This window comes from Podarcis vaucheri (genome assembly GCF_965113315.1).
Source record: "Podarcis vaucheri genome assembly, chromosome: 15".
Lineage (NCBI taxonomy): Eukaryota > Metazoa > Chordata > Lepidosauria > Squamata > Lacertidae > Podarcis > Podarcis vaucheri.
Window position 1 is genome coordinate 2,158,727 of NC_138753.1, and position 20,627 is coordinate 2,179,353.

Sequence of the window (20,627 nt, forward strand, 5' to 3'; positions counted from 1 at the left end):
TTTCCTGACTGTCCATTGCACACGCAGCCACCCCTCTTCTGAGCTTCAATAGCCTACATACCCGCCTCTCGTCCGTGACGATGTAATTGCGCCCGTGCTTCTTGGTCAGGTGAGGGGCCAGGACGTCAAAGCGCCGCCGGAACTCCGCAAAGACCATGTGGTCGGGGTAGCCTGTGGGGAGCGGCACAGAAGCAGAGAGGGGCATTAATGGAGCAGGGCTGGAATGGGGAGAAGAGCATGGGTCGGGGGAAATGATACTAGAACTCAGGGTCCTCCAGTGGAGAGGAATGTATGAAGATACGGGACGATACAAAATAAACGTCTCCCCATAGTGCATTGTTAACCTATGGAACTCCCTCCCACAGGAGGCAGTGACGGCAACCAACTTGGATGAGAAGATTAGAGAAATTCACAGAGGAGTGGCTTCTAGCAGTAGGAAGATGATAGATGCTTACAAACAGAGGACGAAGATGACAGCATGCTGTTTGCATCTAATAGCTAGTAGACTAAGGTAAACTGCTTCTGTACATAGAGGCCCCACTATACGAATTCATGGCTGTCGGCTGTAGGTTAATCATACAAGTTTTAAAAGTACATACAGGTTTCAAAAACAGCAATTTCTCTGAAGCACAGAATAATATTCTGTTTGTGATGTGTTTGTGTGTCACAGCCGGCATCGTCTTAGAACACATCAATACATCTTTATTTATCCAGGTTTTATGGCCAATTGTTTTATGAAGTTTTTATTCTGCTGGTTTTAACTGCTGTCTGTATTATCTTACTATTTTGTTCTCAATTTTCTCTCTGGGCTCCCTTTGGAGATATTTGCATGCCATCTACTGCCCAATTATAAGCTTTGTTTTTCAAGCACAAACATGAAAAGAAGCAACAGGAATTCTCTGCCAAAAGATTCTCTTGTGGCTTCTTCAAAGACTTTGATACATACCACCAGCTTCTTTTTTAAAAAAAATGTGTTAAAACATCACAAAATTAGAAATACAGAAAAGCCAACACTTTTTAAAAAAATGGTTAAATGTTGTTGCCCTGCTAATAACCATATCAACGGGAAACAACAAGCCTCCCCATCTTTCATGAAGATGCACAAAAGGAACTACAACTTCAGCACAACGCAAGAAAACAAAGCCACAGGGATTTTCTGCCGAAAACATTCTCCTGCGGCTTTTTGAAAAAAGGCTTTTTTCAAATATCTGAAGGGCTGTCACATGGAAGATGCAGCAAGCTCGTTTTCTGCTGCTCCAGAGGGTACGACCCGAACCGACGGGAGTCAAATTATCAATGGCTTCTAGCCATGATGACGATGCGCTGCCTCCACAGCTAGAGGCAAAGATGCCTCCAAGTGCCAGTCGCTGGAGATTGCGGGAGGGCAGAGGGCTCGTGCGAGGGTTGACCACAGGCCTCTGGCTGGCCGCTGTGAGAGAAGGAGGAGGAAGCTCCACGAGGTGGGCCTGATCCAGAAGGGTCTCACGTTCTTAAAGGAGATTCCGACTGAAATGCAGGAGGAATTTCCTGATGGCAAGAGCCATCCGACAGCGGAAAGGGCTCCCTTGGAAAGTGGTGGGCTCTCGTTCACTGGAGGTGGTCATCTGTTCAGGAATTTTAAACTATTCCTCCTGCACTGCATGGGGTTGGACTAGATGACCCCTGGAGTTCCCCCTCCCAGCTCTACAATTCTATGATTCATTGGAGATTTTTGAACAGAGGGCAGATGGCCACCTGTCCGGGATTTTCACATTGTGGTTTCTGCATTGCAGGAGGGTTATACTAGGTGAGGTCCCTTCCAACTCGACACTTCTATTATTCTAGTATACAGAGAGAGAGACAGAGAGAGAGAGAGAGATGCACAGAGGAGAAAACAGGCATCACGCAAACCCCCTGCATTGCAGGGGGTTGGAGTAGATGACCCTTGGAGTTCCCCTCCCATCTCTACAATTCCATGATTCTGTGGCTTTAGTAAACACTTGGCAGCCTACAGCGCAAACCAGAATGCACGTCTCCACATTTAAAAAGGAACGTATATGCCTCTGGCAGCACCAAATGCCGAGGGTAAAACACAAACACACACCGACACGAAGGAAGGAGCTAGGTGACCAGGCCTTTGCTTGCTAACTTCCCTGCAGCTCCCATTGAACCCAAAACCAGTAGACTGACAGAGGATTGGTCCGCCCCACGCTCAAATTCCAAATATGGCCATGAGGAGGGAGAGGAGGCTCCCCCTGGCATGGAAAAACTTGGCTGGCATGCTGAGATCAGCCAGGGAGTCATTTGAGACACAGAGCAGGAGAACGACCCACCCCTCCCCAAAGGCCTCACTATAAGACGGCGCTCAGCGTGTCAATTGCCATCTTTGGTTGTGCAGCAGCTCTCTGGAATGGGGGGAGAAGCTTCAGCCCGCAAGGTGCGGCGGCGTTTGATGACATGCAACACCCCCAGAACTGAGCCTTGCAGGAGGCAACCGTCCAGGGGTGCAGAGCTTGTTTAGAAACAGAACGACGTTCACAAGTGGCACCTCAGCAAACTTCTCATCTCGCAGTTAAGAGTCTAAACACTGGATTAGGGCTCAGATCTCCAGGGGAGATAAAAGCTTGAGTGCGCAAGAAAAACAGAGGGTTCCCCAGAAGTGGGGAGGGAAGAGCAATGGGAAGCTGCCTTGCACTAGGCCAGATGTGTTCATCTAAGCTCTGTGTTGCCTACTCTGACTGGCAGTGGCTCTCCAGGGGAGCTCAGGGAGAGGGGCCTTCTCTGTCACTTGTAGCCTGATCCTTTTATAAAGCCAGGGAGGCTTCTGGGTGCAAAGAATTTGCTGCCCCCCTAAGCTACGGACCAGCTGGTGCCCATTGGGGCAGGTGGGGCAAGAGGCAGGGACAACTCATGCTAGTTTTGTCCCCATCCTCCCTGCTGACTTCCACAAAGGGCAATGCTGAGACTGTGGAGGAGGAAGCTGACAAGCAGTTCCATCTTCTGGGTTGGTTGTAAGGCAGATGGGGCTGGGGGCTGGCTGAGGGTAGCCTAGGGTTGAATGCCTCAGTTGCCCAAATGGATCAGCCCCCACTGCTCCTTCCCTTTGGCTTTTTTGGTGGTCCTGTCTCTGAGAATACGGGAGGCTGGATCAGATGCCCTTTGCCATCTCTTCCTAGTCTCTGCCAGCACACAGTTGGTTGGCATTTGTCTGCCTCGGGAGGCAATGGAGGAGTGGAGTCAAACTGTCGGAAGGTTACAGCATCTGCTGTGGCTGTAGAGACCCATACAGGAGAGAAATGTTCTGTTGCAGCTGGGGCAGAGGAAGGTGCCCGGTTGTGCTGCTGCAGATGCAGTAAGTTTTAAAACTACAGTGGTACCTCGGTTTAAGAACAGCCCTGTTTACGAACTACAGTGGTACCTCGGGTTAAGAACTTAATTTGTTCCAGAGGTCCGTTCTAAACCTGAAACTGTTCTTAACCTGAAGCACCACTTTAGCTAATGCTTCTGCGCGATTTCTGTTCTCACCCTGTAGCAAAGTTGTTAACCCAAGGTAATATTTCTGGGTTAGCAGAGTCTGTAACCTGAAGCGTCTGTAACCTGAAGCATATGTAACCCGAGGTACCACTGTATTGGATTTATGAAGTCCGCAAAACCGGAAGTAGTGTCCCGGTTTGCGAACTTTACCTCGGTCTAAGAATGTAAACCAAATGGTGGAAGGGCACCAGCGGCGGGAGGCCTTTATTAGGGAACGCACGCCTCGGTTTAAGAACAGTTTCAGTTTAAGAACGGACTGTATATTGTTTACCAGAGTCAAAGCTATGTGCAAAGATTCCTACCCACCCCCCAAAAAAATCTCCCTTCATCTCATGGAGTGGGGGATGAGCTATGGCCTAATCTCTCATTGCAGCAGACAGACAGGAGCTACACTCCAGACTGGTAGAGGCTCTGCAGGGAGATTCTGCAACGCGTCACTGACGCAATGAAAGTGTCAATAGTGGTAGGTGTGCATTCCGCATTCTGCTTTATTAGTAGCTCTGCAACGTTTCTCCAGTGCTATTGGCATCTGGAGGGACGCTCACACAACTGTTGTGCAACAGAAAATAAGTCGGTTGCACTTTGGGCATTAAATGCCACAGGATTCCAGCAGGAAGGTTCAGGGTGAGTGTGGATTGGCAATGAAGCAGTATGGATGCCCCAAAAAGCCTGCAGGCACAAACACTACTGAAAGCGGGATAGTGGATAATTGCCCCGATACCATCATGAACGTAAATCAACCTGAATGCACCATTCTGAAAGACACCAGGAAGGGCCCAGGGTTGTTGCTGTTATTGCTATGATGATGATTATTATCATGTTAATGACCTGTCCTTCGCCGTAAGGCCCCATGGCAAGATACAGCATTAAAGCACAGTATTAAAAACCAATTACAAACAATTTACAATTATAAAGATAAGATGGGTCCTAAAAGCATACACCTCAAGTGCCAAAAGTCAGGGTAAAGAGGTGTCTCTTCAGCAATTTCCAGAAGCTGCACAAAGTCAGGGCACTTCTGTGGGGAGGAAGCCCCACAGCTGAGGAGCCACCACAGAAAAGGCCCTTTCCCCCTGGGCCACCCCCCTCCAAGCCTCGGAGCATGAAGGAAATACCCTTCCACAGATCTCAGCACCCAAGAGGGTCTGTAGGGCTGAAAGAATGATGGTTAAGCCCTACAGACCCATTCCGTTTGCACCAAGCCCTCTGAGGAAAGCCTGCAATGAAAGCAGAGGGCTGCCCCATAGCTCCCCATCCCTCCTCCCCTGCACAGCGAGTCCCTCCTTGTTGAAAAGGGGTCCAACCACACTGCTCCCCCCCTCCTCCTGGCTTGGGACGCGGCACGTGCCCACCTGCACCCCCACCCCACTCGCAGGCAGCGGGAACTAGAATGGATTCAGCTTATTGACTGTATACGGATTGCAATTAAATTTATGGGCAGAGATAGCGATGTTGATTCTTCAGGTCTTAATTAATCATCAGCATCATCGACCAGAGCAGCAGAGCCCCCTCCCCTCCCCCACCAGGCCATTGATCTTGGGCGCTGCGCACAAACATTGATCTTGCTTCAGAGCACTAACAACCTGGTTTTGAAATAATAAACACCAATTCCCCCACACATCTTTCGGAAGGCTGAGTACAGGAGGGCGCTTGTTCTGGGGTCTTCCCAAGGAGCAGGGGTGGAGGGGGATATGGATGGAAGCTTTTGAGGCAGGAAGAATAGACTACTAGCCACAGTTCAGAGGCAAGGAAAGCCGTGTTTGTCAGGGCTACAAGTTTGAAAAAGCATTTCTTTTCCAGGTGCCAAAGAACAGTTCTGCTTCCCTGTACTCCTTGCAAATCACACATTTATTTGCATTGCCCTCACCTGTGCCCTCACGCAGTCAAACCTGATTGGCTATGGAGCATCATCCAGTTTACTACATGGTCCCTGACTAATAAGAGGAAGAAACTGCAACAGCGGGAGTTGAATCAGATGGAAAAAGGAGACGACCCACAGATTTCCAAGTGCTTCTCAGGAGACATGTCCAACTGAATGCTGGAAGTGGAGAACTTTCAGGTGAGCCCCAGGTATTCTCCTTCTGCCTTCCTAATCCAAACACATGAGCATGTGGCCTACTGCATCTTCAAATCTCCCCCAGTGCAAGGCACAGATGAATGAACTGCCCTGCAGCCCCAACAGGATGAGACTTCAGGGTATCCAGGGGGTGGAACTCACAAGAATTTCCACTTGTGCAAAGGGGCTCCCCTTCTCCCCTGCATGCCCTGCACCCTCCCCAAACAGCTCCAGAGAGCAGGGAAAACCTCTAGAAGAGACTGAGGGGGGACACGGCAGAGAGGAGAAGGGGGGAAATCCTGTGGCACAAGTAGAACATAATCAGAGCCCACTGCATCAGGCGACTGCCCCACCCAGCCCAGCATCCTGTTCTCACAGTGGCCAGCCAGATGCCCCAATCAGAAATACTCAAGCAGGATTCAAGCCCTCTCCCTGTTGGCTGTTTCCAGGGACTGGTGTTCAGAAGCATTGCTGCCACTGACTATGGAGGCAGTGCATAGCCATCCTGGCCAGGAGCTAGTCATACCCTGCTCTTCCTTGCCCTGACGCGATGTTCACTTAGCACTCCATTGGATACAACCCAGGGACTTCATTACAGGCAGGGGCAGAGCGACGCCTCCTGCTCCCACAGCACATGCCTGCAGGTGATCACAACACAACTGCTCCGGAGGAGGCAGGGTACCAACCTTGGCGGTACATCCGAAGGGCATCGAGGAGCCGGGAGCCCCGGATCTGGGCCCTCAGGAGCGGTATGTCCAGCTGCATGAGGCCGGCCTCGCAGTGCTCCCCGTGGAGGTCCAGCTCGCTGGTGCTCACTCTCCGCGTGCACAGCCCTCTGGAGTCCCCACTCCAGCTGTCCGCCTTGGGCAGGAAACAATGCACAAAGTGGAGCTTGGACTTCTTGAGGGTGTCAATCAGCGCGTCCTGAAGGGAAGGGGGGGGGGAGAATTAGTTGAGGGCATCTGGGATGGGATGGATCAGCCCTCTCTGCAGACCCCAGGGTCCAGCTAAAGGGATCTGCAGAGGGCCGTGAGTGTGCTTGTGTGTGCTCTGAGTAGCCTGATCTGCTGTGGCAGGTCAGGTGGCAATCATGCCAAACTCAGCCAACCAGTAAGGGGACAACTGCATCAGCTCTGCTGTGACAGGCCAGCTTCATCAGTCCTCCTCTCCCTCTACTGTCACCCAGAAGCACCCATTCCAGCAAACTTCCTCAGAGGGAAAGATAGGAAGCAGAAGGTTCGTTCTATCAGCTCTTGCCAAAAGCCCAGCTCCATCAAGCACCTCCGGCCCCTGTACTGTGCCTGTTGGTCATTATAGGAACTATAGCTTAGAAATTGATGCTTGAGTTTTCATTTTCATTTCCCTCATCCCTCCCTCTTTCCCCTTGCGTATCATGCTTTTTAGACTGTAAGCCTGCAGGGGCAGGGACCGTCTTGTTTTACCTGGCTGCATGTAAGCTGCTCTGAGAGCCATTTTGGCTGAAGAGCAGGATACCAAGGATCTAAGTAAGTAAATAAACGACAAGCACGAGTGCTTGCAAAGGCAGAGGGAAGGCCCTTTTGATCCCATGCTAGCAAAGGGACATCTCCTCTGCCAATGCAGCTGCTGAGCCCCCTCCTAGGAACAGATGCTTCCGTGGGACTGGTCTGCCTCAAAACAAACAGGGGGTCAGATACTGAGGCAAGCAGGCCCTGCAGGGAAGAAGTGATCCCCGCCAACCTCTCCTGAAAAGGCTCATCTTCGTTCTTGCAGCGTTTTCAAGGCCAGCTCGGTACTGGGTCACACTAAAAACTGCGCAGTGCTTCCTTCTGGGCACACACAGAAAGGCACCTGCTCAGCCACAGGACCAGCCACAGGGACTCACCACTTGCAGCTTGATCTGGATGCAGACCGACTTCTTCTTCACGGCTGCCACGCCCGTGGTGAAGGTCTTCCGCATGCTTGTGGCCCTGCGCAAAGCCAGCTGAGAGCCTCCTTCCAGGCCAGCGATGGACCCAGACAGCACCATTCCTGTCCCAGCTCGGCCTGCGAAGAGGCTGCTGATTATTTTCCTGAGGAAGAGGGCAGAAGAGGGAATCAACACCATGGCCAGATGGAGGAGTGGACGCAACAGCAGCGGCAGCTAGTGGCCCAATTCCCTTCAAGGCTGTTGGGATGAAGCTGCTTTGGGGAAGGGGACTCCAGGCTGCACCGATTGTCCTTCCAACCAGCAGAGGGAGCACTAGATAATCAGGGACACCCCTGCTTCAGGTTAGGCGAGGAAAGGAAAGGGAAATAAGATGTTTTCTGGGGATAGAGAAGGGCAAGAGTAGCTTGGGGCCAGCATCTTCATGAAGATACATACCAGCGTGGGGTTAAACACATACACAGACATGCGATGATGAATGAAACAAGCACTTCTTCTTAGACTGGGACAGACTCCCTACTTGAAACCCAGTCGCTGTCAGTCCGTGTGGACAAGACTGAGCCAAACAGACCAAAGTAAATGATTCTGCAAAGGGCAGCTTCCTATACAGTGGTACCTCTGGATAAGCACACCTCCGGTTACAATTCCTTCAGGATGCGAATGTGGCAAAGTATTTTTCTGAGTTTCACCTCACACACATGTACAGAAGCAGTCTACCGCCATGCACGCCTGCACAGAAGTGGTCCCTCCGGTTGCGGAAACATCGGGATCTCCGGAACGGATCCCGTCCACAACCAGAGATACCACTGTATTCATCAGCATGACAACACCTTGCTTTATTTTTATGATAAGGCCAGAGCTCAGTGGCAGAGCCCCTGCACTGTAAGCGTAAGGTCCCAAGTTCAATCCAAGGCATCTCCAGGTAGAGCTGGCAGAGAGCCCTACCTGAAATTCAGGAGAGCTGCTGCCGAAACCTAACCCCTAACCCCAACTCTAACCAGTCAGGACAATACTGAACTAGATGGATCAAGTGCACTTTCCTATGTTCCTAAGAGGCACAGGCATCCTGCATCTCCAGTGGACAGGTGTGTTAAACAAAACAGAGGTTTGGCTTTGCCATAACTGCAACCCTTTCATATCTGATTTAGGGAGGAGAGAGAAAGCACTACTGTCTCATAACACATGTAACTGATCTGTAGAAAAGACTTTACAAGCTGAAAAATGAGACAATGCACATACTTTTGTAAACCAAGAAAACCTTTAATAAAAACTGTTATATATATTTTTAAGGGTGAGAGGAAGGAAGGAGGAAGGGAGAGGAGGGCTGACACAGAGAGAGCAAAGGAGAGAGGATACTTTGCTTGCAACTTACTTCTGAGACTCCTGCAGGAGAGTCAAAGTGTTCTGGGATGCAGGATTCTGCCTGACATAGTTCAGCCAGCCCGTGGTGTCATATTCCACCCAGTTGGTGCCATAGCTGTGCCCCAGAAAGAAGTGCCGTGGCCTACTGCTTCGGAGCAGCGGGTTGTGCCCTGCAAAGAGAGAAGGCAAGGCACAAACTGTCAAGCAGACTGCTCCTCACTCACATCTGGCCTGCTTGGGTATGCCCAAAATCAGACACTGCTGTAGGTCCAGGACTCAGAGAGGGCTCTACCCAACGCCCCACACTAAATGTAGGCTTAAGGGCGCCTGCTTCAGACTAGGTGGTGGTGGTTGTTTTTTTGTGGGTGCCCTCTGCATTATTATTAATTTGATTTATTACCCACCCTTCACCCTAAGGTCCCGTGGTGGGGTGACAACAATTTACAACATGGCATGAAAACTAGTTTTAAAGCAAACTGCATGGCAATGTTGCAATAACAGGGCAGTGGTGGTGGATTTATACTGGGCTGTCTGCACATCATTCCTCTTTTGTTAGTTGTTCTGTGATGCTTCCCCAATGTGACGGCGTAATTGCTGCCTAGAGAGGCATTTGCACAACTATGGAGCATCAAAAGCTGACAATGAAAAATAAACCAGCACATTTGTGAATTAAAAGTTGCCGTATTTCAGCAGGAAGTTACAGGGCTGAAACAAAGCAGTACGTCCATCCCAAAGCTTTCCAACTCTACAATTCTATGATTCACAGGAGCAAAGAGAATTATAAACGGGATGGCGTAGTACTGCTTTGATGCCACCAGGAGCACAAATAACCATGAATGCACGATAAAAGGGGCATCTGAAGGGGCTCCAAAATAAAACAGGCAAATGGCCATGAGAAGCACTTCAAGTACCTAAGAAGAGCCTGCTGGGTCCGGCCAAGGGCCCCTCTAGTCCATCCCCCTCTTCTCACAGGGGCCAATCAGTTGTCCCAATAGGAAACCCACAAGCAGGACCTGAGCACCAGAGCCCTCTCCCCTCCTGGGGTTTCCAGCAACTGGGATTCAGAAGCATCACTGCCTCTGACTGTGGAGGCAGAGCAGAGCCATCCTGGCTAGCAGCCACTGAGAGTCTTCTCCTCCTCCATGAATTTGTCCCATCCTCTTCTAATGCCATCCAGGTTGGTGGCCACTGATGCCTCCTAGTAGGAGCAGGTTCCATAGTTCAACTATGCAATGCATGAAGAAGGACTTTGTTTTACCTGTCCTGAATCTTCCTACTTTTGAAGGGGAGCGGGGGGATGCTCATATGGAAGAAGGCATTTCCCGAGACAGTCAGCAGAATTTCCTCCCTTTACAGCCCTTGTTTAAAATTATTTTTCATAGAATCATAACACTGTAGAGTTGGAAGGGACTCCAAGGGTCATCTAGTCCAATCCCCTGCGATGCAGGGATCGCAGCTACGGCCAGCCCTCCTTGCGCCTCACCTTTCTTGTCTCCGTCCTGTGGGCCATAGTAGGTGAAGAGCCGCTCCAGCAAAGTGTCCTCGTTGCCTCCGGGCTGCAGCGACTCCTCCTCCAGCAACCACAGCAGGCCACGGGCCTCGTCGGTCCGGGCCAGGGTGCGGACCTGCAGGTAGGAGCCGCCCAAGACCCCACACTGTGTTATTAGGGTCTGTAGCCTCCACCAAGAAAGCTGGGTGTGGTAGGACAGGGAGGGAGGCAAGGGGGCGGGGGGGGGGCAACTTGCCCAAGAGGGGCTGCCCCGTTCCTGGGGGCAGCACTGTGTACTGCTAGCCATGTGCGCGCACACACACACACACACACACACACACCCTGGGTATCCTCCTCCCTCTGCGTAAGCTGCACACATCGCCACAAGCCTGCCTGGGAAAGCCCAGCCCTAGGAGCAATGAAGTGGTGAAAGCCGGGGGCAGGCGGGGGCAGCCTTGCGCTCGGCTCCAGCTTTAAAAACAAATACTTTGCCCAGGAAGAATCAATACTTAATACCAGAGACAGGAGAAACACACATTGTCTAGTAAAATGTTCCCACACAAGACGTTTACTCGGTAGAAATTCAATCTGGAGGCTTAAGCAGCAAAATTACTCCCCGCAACTCAGCGGGGAGCAATTGGAGGAGCAGCTGCTCTCAACACACACACACACAGGCTTCAGTGCTGCTGCTGCAGCTGCCACCCTTGGTACCTGAAGTTGCCAAACTCAGGAGAAAAGGGGAAGGGCCATGGCTTAGTGAGAGGGGGACCCTGCTTGGCGTGCAGGATCCCAGGTTCAACCCGTGATGGGTGGAAATGTCCCCCTGCCTGAAACCCTGGAGAGACATAGCAGATACGACTGAGCTACAAGGACTGGTGGTCTGATTGAGCATAAGGTAACGTCCTATGTTCGGGACACGGGTAGTCCTGTGGGTTAAACCACAGAGCCTAGGGCTTGCCGATCAGAAGGTCGGCGGTTCAAATCCCCACGACGGGGTGAGCTCCTGTTCTCGGTCCCAGTTCCTGCCCACCTAGCAGTTCGAAAGCACCTCAAAGTGCAAGTAGATAAATAGGTACTGCTCTGGCGGGAAGGTAAATGGCATTTCCATGCGCTGCTCTGGTTCGCCAGAAGTGGCTTAGTCCTGCTGGCCACATGACCCGGAAGCTGTACGCCGGCTCCCTTGGCCAGTAAAGCGAGATGAGCGCCGCAACCCCAGAGTCATCTGCAACTGGACCGAACGGTCAGGGGTCCCTTTACCTTTAACTTCCTATGTTCATAAGAAGAGCCTGCTGGATCAGGCCAAACGGGGACCACCTGGTCCAGCCCCTTGTTCTCACAGGCCTCAAAGGGAAGCCTGCAAGCAGGACCCAGGCGCAAGAGCACTCTCCGCTGCTGTAGTTTCCAACAATTGGTATTCAGAAGCATCGCTGTCCCCATTCATGGAGGCAGAGCACAGCGATCATGGCTAGTAGCCATTGATACCTTTCCCCTCCAAGAATCTGTGGGGTCCTCTTTCAAAGCCATCCAAGTCGGTGGCCATCACTGCCCCCATTGCAGCAAGCAGCATAGCTTGACTACGAGCTGCACGAAGGGCTTTCTCTTATCTGTCTATTTCAGTTCCTAAAGCAGAATCTAGATGGCAAAGCATCGCATCCAAATTAAGAAAATCCATGCATTCTGATTTCGTTTTTAAGAAGGGGTTTTTAAGAATCTCCGAACAGGAGCTAGCAGTGGCAATTCAGGACGGCCCTCCTGGGAATTGCAAGGCACAAGCGTGGAAATTTCTGAGCCAGGCATGGACCTCGGCATCCCGAGATGCTTTGGTTTTTAATTGAAAGGGGAGAGGCGGAGAGATCTCTCGCCTCCGTGGCTGATGAGTTAAGACTGGCGGGTGGAAGGAGGGAGGGAAGGAGAGAATGGGCAGTTCTTAGTGAAATCCCAGGTGCTGGCAGAGAAACCAGCAGAACTTTTGGTTTGAAGAGGCATAGAGTTGTCATGCTCTGCACTGCTTATATTCCACCCCTAAGAGAGGGAGGGAGAGTGGGGGAGAGAGTGCCTTAAAGCAGGAGTGGGCAGAGGAGAGATCAGGATCTACTGGTTTGTCTCTGGGCAATCTGCAGTAGCTCTCTCTCCCGTGCCTGCTCCTGGCATATAAAACAGGATACTATTCCTGAGCCAGGCCCATGAGTCAGATCATTGGTCCATCCAGTTCACTACTGTCTATAATAATAATACCTGGCAATAACCTATTAAACATTAAAAGCTTCCCTAAACAGCGCTGCCTTCAGATGTGTTCTAAAAGTTCGGTAGTCATTTCTTTTCTTTGACATCTGGTGGGAGGGCGTTCCACAGGGCGGGTGCCACTACCGAGAAGGCCCTCTGCCTGGTTCCCTGTAACTTGGCTTCTCGCAGCGAGGGAACCGCCAGAAGGCCCTTGGAGCTGGACCTCAGTGTCCGGGCAGAACGATGGTGGCTCTCCAAGGTTTCAGAAAGGGGACATTCCCGGACCCAGCTAGAGATGACGAGGATTAAACCTGAAATATGCTGCATGCAAAGCAGGAGCCTTGCCAGACACGCTGGCGTCCCTCCTCTAAACCAAGGGCTGACTGAAGTAGGAGCAGAGGAAGCTGCCTCCTACTGAGCCACGCCATGGAGCCACCTTGCTTGGCTTTGTCTACAATGACTGGCAGCAACTCAGCCCTACCAGGATATGCCACTGGGGACTGGACTGGGCCTGGGTGCCTTTGACGAGGGAGCCTGTGCAGCTCTGCTGTCGAGTTTTATTGCTGCGTGTTGGGCTCTTTCATCCCCGTCCACAGCAAGGAGCAGCCGTCCCTCTTCCAGACCGCCTCACGCTGATCTATTTCAATTGCCAATATCACTGTTGCCATTTTCAATAATTTTAGTGTTCAGTGATTTGCAAGTAGCAGGGTTTGTGTGTTTTCAACTTAATGATTTATTTGGTTTTTTAAAAAAATTATCTCTCGAGCTTGCCAGGAGTGCTTAGGGACCAAGAATGGTAGGAAATCAATTTGGAAATAATAATAATAATAAGGATCTGAGCAGTGGGAAAAGGAAGGCAGGTCTGTGACCCCAGCCCTCCTGGGAGAGTCATGGTGGGGTGGTTTCAAAAGCAGCCCCACCTTTTGCAAGCGTGCGTGGAAAGCTCCTTTGTTTGCAAGTAACTCACGGGTAAGAGGATAAGTGAAGTGGGGGGAGACATCCCTCCCGGCCTCCTAATGCGGCACAAACTGACGAAATTCATCAGCCGCACTGCTGTGTGCTAACAGGCCCCTCCATTAGGATGACAAGCAGCAGCAGGGACTTTCAAGCCTCGCCGCCTCCCCACTCCTTTATTGGCTCAGATGCAAACGGAAAAGGAAAATTATGGGCGCACGGGACAAACGGGAGAGCAACAGCGGCTTCCTTCGCTTCCGCTGCTCCCCACCCGACAAAGCTCCCTCCTCAGGTCGCTGGAGAGGGAGGGAGACCCTGCAGAGATTGCTGAGCCGGAAGACCCATTGCGTTGTCTGTGTTTCATTGTTGTAAGCTGCTTTGACACCTACATGGTGAAAAGCAGAATACCGATTTCAAATAACACCAAAGCAAAATCCGCAAGAGCCCATAAGGAGCCTGCTGGGTCAGGCCAAAGGGGGCCCATCGAGTCCCCAGACCCCATAAAATCTCTCTTCCATCCTAAAGGCCAGTGTGGAGAGAAGAAGACCAGTAACACACCCTGACGCCAGGAGAGGGGGCTTCCAAAGCTCCGCCGGAGAGCAGCTGCAAAAGGCACCAGGTTCAGATCCCAAGACGTCACATTGAAAGGATCCAAGCAGAAGGCATTGGGGAGCTGCTGCCAGTCAAAGTGGACAATGCTGGGCTAGACTGACAGCCTGACCTTGCGTAAGGCAGCTGCCCATGACCCCAAATCAGATGCCTGGTGTGCTTAACGTTGGAACAGTTCCAATCACATAAGGGGAGATGCTTCCCCACACCCTCTCAGTGAAAGCAGGGAGGCCCTCCCCTCATGTACCGCTTGCTACACACACACACACACACACACACAGCCATTCTCCTTAAATGCTTTTGCCCCACACCAAAGTTGCTTTCAGTCACAGGAGCTTGGCTGCTGAGAAATGCGCTTGGGGAGAGAAACTGCAGAGGGTAAGTGGAGAAGGGGGAGCAATGGGGTAGGTTCTGCACCTCTCACACCCATGCACCCATTCCACTGTGAAATCCATCCTCCCCATGCGTGACGCCTGCACTGCAACTCCCCAGCCCCCCTCTCTCTCACACAAACACAGAGTTCATAGCCCCCTTCATCCAGTCAGATCTGCCTAGATCAGAGCGAAGCCCTAACTAACCCTGACAGCCGTCTCCCTACCTGGAGCCAGCGCTTTCTCCTCGTTAGCGTTGGCTAATTGGAAGGATAAATGCTCTGCCAAGGTTGTAGCTCCCAGTCAGGAAGCCGGTTCCCTCAGTGGCAGCTGTCAGGCTAGGAGGTTTGAAATGCACCCCACCCCCTTTCTCGCCCTCCCCGTCGTCCCCTCCACAACATGCTCTGGGCGCAGCACCCTTTGGCTAACAGCAGGGAAAACGAGGGCTTGGATCCATGCTGGGGAAGGCACTGAAGGGGTCCATGGAATGACCCAGTTGCCCTACTGGGCAAAGCCTTGCAAGCAGACCTCTGGGGTCACCCCAGAAGGCAACCAAACCCCACCTAGTCCGACTCCAGAAGCAGGACCAGCCACCTCAAGCACCACTCCTGGTTGAAACTGCATGCTGCAAGCTGAGAAGCTGCAGGGAAGGGTGTTATAGCAGAACGATGGCTCCAGAAGGCTCAAGTTATGGGAGCCAAGATCACGGGCCAAGGTCTCAAGACAGCTACGCAGTGTCCCCATGCAGGAAATATGCAGGGTGAAAGGGAAGCTGGAGGGTTGTTGCCACCATGTCCAGCTCCTGGACGCCCTGGCTGCTTTCGTGCCCAGGAGGCCGGACTAGACAGGGCTTTGGTCTGACCCAGCAAGGCAAGGCTTGGTTTCTTTAGCACAGACTGCAAGGGAACCCATTGGAAGCCTCCAAACCAAGCAGCAGAAACCACCTGCATCCCACTGTCAAGCCAGTCAGGCTGGCACGAGTTCCTTCCAGCCTTGAGGATAAGGCCACGTTCACACCACACATTAAAAGCACATGGAATTCTGGGAACTGTAGTAAGAATGTAAGTGCAGTCTGGTGGATCAGGCTCATGCCCCACCAGGTCCAGTGTCCTGCTCTCACACTGGCCAACCAGGTGCCTGAAGGAAACCTGCAAGCGAGACCCAAATGCAGGAACACTCTCCCCTCCTGCGGCTTCCAGCAACCGGCGTTCAGAAGGGTTTGCCTCCAAGTAGTTTAGTCCTCGCAGAGCAACAATTCCTAGCATCCTTTGCAAACTACAGTTTCCAGGATTCTTGCGACAGGGCGCTTTAAAACGGTGTGGAATTGATCTAAATCCTCTCGTCCACCCACTCACATGCTTCCATTTGTTTCTGCCCCGGGTTTCCCTGAAGCTGTGCCCAGACTGCTCAAGCCTTGCCTTTTACACACCCCAGGTCTGAGAGGCATGCTTGCAAGGGACATATCCCAGTCCAAAATTGAGCAAAGAAAGAGAAAGAGCTCTCTCTCACACACACACACTGGCTGGCTGTGTTATGGGAGAGAGGAAGCCTCTGTGGCTCAGACTGCAGGCAGGAAGTTGTCTTGAACCCCACCACCTGCATGCATCCGCCCCGCCCAGCAGCATCACAAAAAAGAACCACCTGCAGCCAAGCAGCTGCCCTGTTTGAGGGCAGGCAGAGGACCAGATGCAGGGAGAGGGGGCAGGAGGAGGGATGGAGCAGGAACGGGCAGCGGCAGCAGCGGCAGGGGTGGCAGCCATCCCCCGTGAAGAGCCCTCACATGCAGCTTACCAGTGCCTGGTGGGACGCTTGGTCTACTGTGGCTATAGACCCAGATGTATTAGGCTCTAAGGCATCTAAGGAAAGGTCTATGTTTTCCTAGAGAAGGACGGACAGAGGAGGCGTGATTAGTGGCCCGTGGGGCTACAGATTACAGTTAAAAAGGCAATCAGAGACAGAGAAAGAAAGAGAGGGGGGGACTGGTTGGCGGATGTGGAGAGAAGTGGTCAGTGCATTAGTTGGAACAGAATCTATGGGGGCAAAGTCACACACACAGCAGGGGGTTCCCTGGATAGCCCTGTGGTGTGTGAACACCACCCCTTCTCCCACCCCCACCAAATCCTGTTGCCTAAAGAGCTGGTGCCAGACTGGCAATCCATGCACTGTGGGCAGGGCAGGGGAGAAGGAATCTCCTTGTGTGTTAGAGGAGGGGGTTGTCAATATCGTCACCTCCCCCCAGCAACCCACCCTGTGCACAATGCACGGCTTGTCCAGCAGCAACAGCACCTGGCATCCTGCATAAATGTTTTTAAACAATTAAATTAAAAGGAAGTTCCAGATTCTGAAGGACAGCCAAGAGAAACTTTGAGAGACATCAACCCTGATCTCACCACCATCACCATCACCAACCCCAAGCCATGCCACTCAAACAAACTCCGGATTTAATCCAGGTGTCTGAAAGGACAGCTCAGGGGCCCAGAATAACAAAAAAAAAAAAACAACAACCCCAAAACAGTTTGGTTTTGCCTCTGTAAAAAAAAAAGGTCACGTTCAGACTGCAATATTTCCTAGATTCCTGGGTCTCAGAAATGCAACTGGCTAGTCTCCCCTGCAGGGTGGCATTTCTGATTTTGGCCACTCCTTGTGCTGTGCTAGCTGTTCTCTTGCAGTGCACAAATTTGGGAGAACAGCTGCGTCCTGCACCCCAGGCATGATAGTGGCAACGTCACCACAGAAGAGAAGGGTGCAGGGCTGAGGTTTTGCAGCCAGATGCAGAAAGCATTCTACTGCGTTAATACAGGCCAAAGGTTTAAGGAAACGTGTGGGGAAACTTTGGCCCTCCAGAGGCTGCTGAACCACAGCTCCCATCATCCCTTGCTGGAGCTGATGGGAGTTGTAGTTCAGCTACACCTGGAATGCCACAGGCTCCCCACACCTGGTTGAGGGGACGGGAGAGGAGTCACAGTATTATAAAATCGTAGAGTTGGGTGGGAACCCGCCCCCCAAGAGATCATCTTATATCCAACCCCCTGCAATGCAGCAGTCACAGCTAAAGAATTTCTGACAGATGGCCATCCGACCTCGAGGGGGCAAGAGGGAGGCAACTCATGAAAACCCCTGCTCCTAGGAGGTGGCAGATCAGATGCTACTGATTAGGGTTAATAAGAGGGGGGATCTAAAATGAGCCTCCTCCCTCGTTGATTTCAATCAGCAGCTGAATTAGGGTCTCAATTAGAAGGTGGCGCAGAAAAGGGATTAAGCCAGATGATAGACGGGGGGGGGGGTATCTCGGCACAGTACCTGGGTGCCCCACCCTTTCCACCTGAGAACTGGCTCAGGCACTGCCTGCTGCTTTAGCGTTAGGGACTGGGGTGGGAGCTACGAGCCCCTTTCCCCCAAACCAGACGATACCTCCTTGTATCTCTCCAGCTCCTGCACGAAAGTGCGCTCGTGGAAGAGGGTCTGCAGCCGCTCCTGGGCATAGTTGTGGCACAGCTCTTCGAAAGTGGCCCCGCGGCTCTGGCCAGCCATCTCGGGGTTCTGGAAGCCGGGGGTGTCCACAATCATCATGGAACACAAGGACCGCTGGCTGGACTTGAGGGCCCTCGGCAGACAAAGGGGGGAAAGTGCGGTTAGAGGATTCTTTTTCTTGCGGGGTAGAGAGGGTTTTAAGCCCCCAAGGATTAAAAATGCAGGGGTTAGCACTGGTCTCCACAGTCCTGGACTGGCCAGCAGTATGGCTGCAAATGTACCATACATTTAAAGAACTGGCCTGATCCAGAAGGGCTCTTAACAGATTAGCCCCAGAGAAAGAAGTGCTCCTTTCCAGAGACTCCTAATTCAGTCTTTGCTTCTTCATATGCAGCTGTGACCTCTGCTGCCTTGGCAAAAAAAGGAAGCCACCCCAATTCCGTGATTTCTGGGGCTGCTTAGAGATCTGCACTGGTTGCTGATCTGCTACCATGCCAAAAGTTCAAAGTGCTGCTATTAGTATATTAAACCCATAACTGGGGGCCAGTTTACCCTGGATGTGCCCACTCAACTGCTTTGATCAGCGAAACTATCACTGCTTCAGGTGCCAGACAATACCTGTTCTGCATTTTTAAGAACCCAATTGCAGCACCTACACTTTGCAATTCCCTGCCTATCGATATCAAGTAACTGCCTTCGCTGTACTCTTTGCAGCGCCTGCTAAGAACATTCCAGTTTTGCCAAGCCTGTCCAGGTGCTCAGAAAGGTAATGTGCATTTTAACCTGTTTTAGTATTTTAACTTTCTGTATGTCTTCCAGCTGTTGTTTATGAAAGGGATGGATGGATGGCCCTTTGGGTCTCTTCCAACTCTACAATTCCAGGATTCAACTTGGTGGCCGCGTAATGCTGGCTAGCTGGGCCAGCCTAAGGAAGAGGGGGCCCTGCTGCCCTCGGCTCTGCAGAAGCAGCCTTGCAAAGCAGGGATGGAGAAGTTCTGTTAGAAGGGAGAAAAGCTTTTCCTCTCCTCGTTAGCTCAGCTAATGCACTTGGGGTCTGAAAAGGTCGGGCGCATTGATGGAGCTTGCTAAGGATTAGCCAACAGGAGGGGGAAAGAAAGAGGAGGAGGAGGAGGGTTTTCTTAACTTGGGTGAAGCCAGGGATGGGTGAATCTGGCCATTTTGGTTTATCCTTTTTTTTACAGCCTAATGTTCTGTTCTCCACATTGGTTTGCAATTTATTTAAGGACCCCATGAAAAGTCATCAAGCATTTTAGTGCGGGTTTCTCCTAACACACACATTTCTGTATGCAGCTTCCTTTAACGTTCACGCTTTTGCAAAGCCATTTCCCCTCATGTAATGCATTTTTGCATGTTCTTTTCACTTACATATGCATTTTTTTTATTTCACAACATTTATAAGCCGCTTGATGGTAAAGGAAAAAAGTATCTCAAAACCATTTACAAAAACAATAAAACTGTCTGTTAAAAAACAGTTTAAAACAACTATTTGAAACTGTTAAAAAATAAATAAATCAACTATAAGCTAAAAACCAGATGACATGACAACATAGTCTGGACAGGCATTGTGTAAACGGAAATGTTTAAAGCAGGCACTAGTGGGCACTGGGAAGGCAGGGGCCTTCAGTCCTTGCAACTGTTCCATCAGGACAAGACCTCCTAGAAAGCATTGCCAAGACCACTAGGCCTGAGCTGTGGCTTCTTTTCTTGAATAAACATTTAACTGCTCTGGCCTTGAGTGATTTATTGCTTTTGTTGCTGACCTATGCCTGGCTCAAGCCCTGACAACTGGCCCCAAGCTAGCATGCGCATTTTGTACACAAAGGAACGCAGGAAGCTGCTTTCCACTGTATCCTCTGGTTTCTCTGCAGGAAGCTGCCTGAAACTGAGTCAGACCATGGGTCCATCTAACTCAGTACTGTCTACACTGACTGGCAGCAGCTCTCCAAGGTTTTAGGCAAGGATCTTTCGCAGCTCCATCTGGAGATGTCATTAGGGAGAGAACCTGGGACTTTCTGCATGCAAGGCAGGTAGGTGGTCTCCCACGGAGCCAGAATTTGCACTGCAAAGCCTGGAGAACAGCCACGTTTCAAAAGACGGCTGCATTCTGATCCACGCATAGTTTTGGAAGGTGCAGGTTTGCTGGGCCCGCCTCTGAAAGCAAGCTGAATCCTCTGCCTCCCCCATCCCTAGAAAGACCCACCACTGGCACTTCCATACCTGTTGAGGAGTGAGATGAGCAGCGTGAAGAGTTCAGAGTACAGGCCTGAGGCGAGGGCCTCCAAGCACTCCAGAGCAGTCGTCTTTGGGCCTGGGGGAGCGAGAGACAAGAGAGACCCCCAGTGAGGAGGAAAGGATAAAATGATGCATGATACAGAGAAAGGGGATAGAAAAAAGCTTTTCTTTCTTTCTTTCTTTTTCTCTCTCTCTCTCATATAACATTAGAACTCGGGGAGTGATCATTTTACAATATTATGGCAGTGGACAAAGCTGTTATTGTAACTTTTGAATAATTGTTTATTAATTTTTTTTTAAATACACAATAGAACTCGTTCAATGAAGCTGAATGCTGGAAAATTCGGGGCAGCTAAAAGAAAGGACTTATTTTGAACTATGGAACTCCTTGCCAAATGAGACAGCAATGGCCCACAAGATAAA

The 20,627-nt window shown here is 51.2% G+C and overlaps 1 protein-coding gene across 14 annotated transcripts in view; it reads right to left on the reverse strand.

The window, feature by feature from the left end:
- Positions 1 to 20,627, reverse strand: part of MYO18A (myosin XVIIIA) — a 141,826-nt gene that overhangs the window by 50,719 nt on the left and 70,480 nt on the right. For 13 of the 14 annotated variants that reach the window (XM_082201635.1, XM_082201634.1, XM_082201632.1 and 10 more), the window contains 8 exons: positions 20,190 to 20,280; positions 17,892 to 18,084; positions 16,272 to 16,358; positions 10,318 to 10,459; positions 8,845 to 9,004; positions 7,431 to 7,617; positions 6,253 to 6,490; positions 62 to 171 (listed from right to left, as the gene is read on the reverse strand). In XM_082201635.1, coding sequence (XP_082057761.1) covers positions 62 to 171; positions 6,253 to 6,490; positions 7,431 to 7,617; positions 8,845 to 9,004; positions 10,318 to 10,459; positions 16,272 to 16,358; positions 17,892 to 18,084; positions 20,190 to 20,280 — 1,208 coding nt within the window. The remainder of the gene's footprint in view (positions 1 to 61; positions 172 to 6,252; positions 6,491 to 7,430; positions 7,618 to 8,844; positions 9,005 to 10,317; positions 10,460 to 16,271; positions 16,359 to 17,891; positions 18,085 to 20,189; positions 20,281 to 20,627) is intronic. The other variant, XM_082201641.1, reaches the window with a different exon arrangement.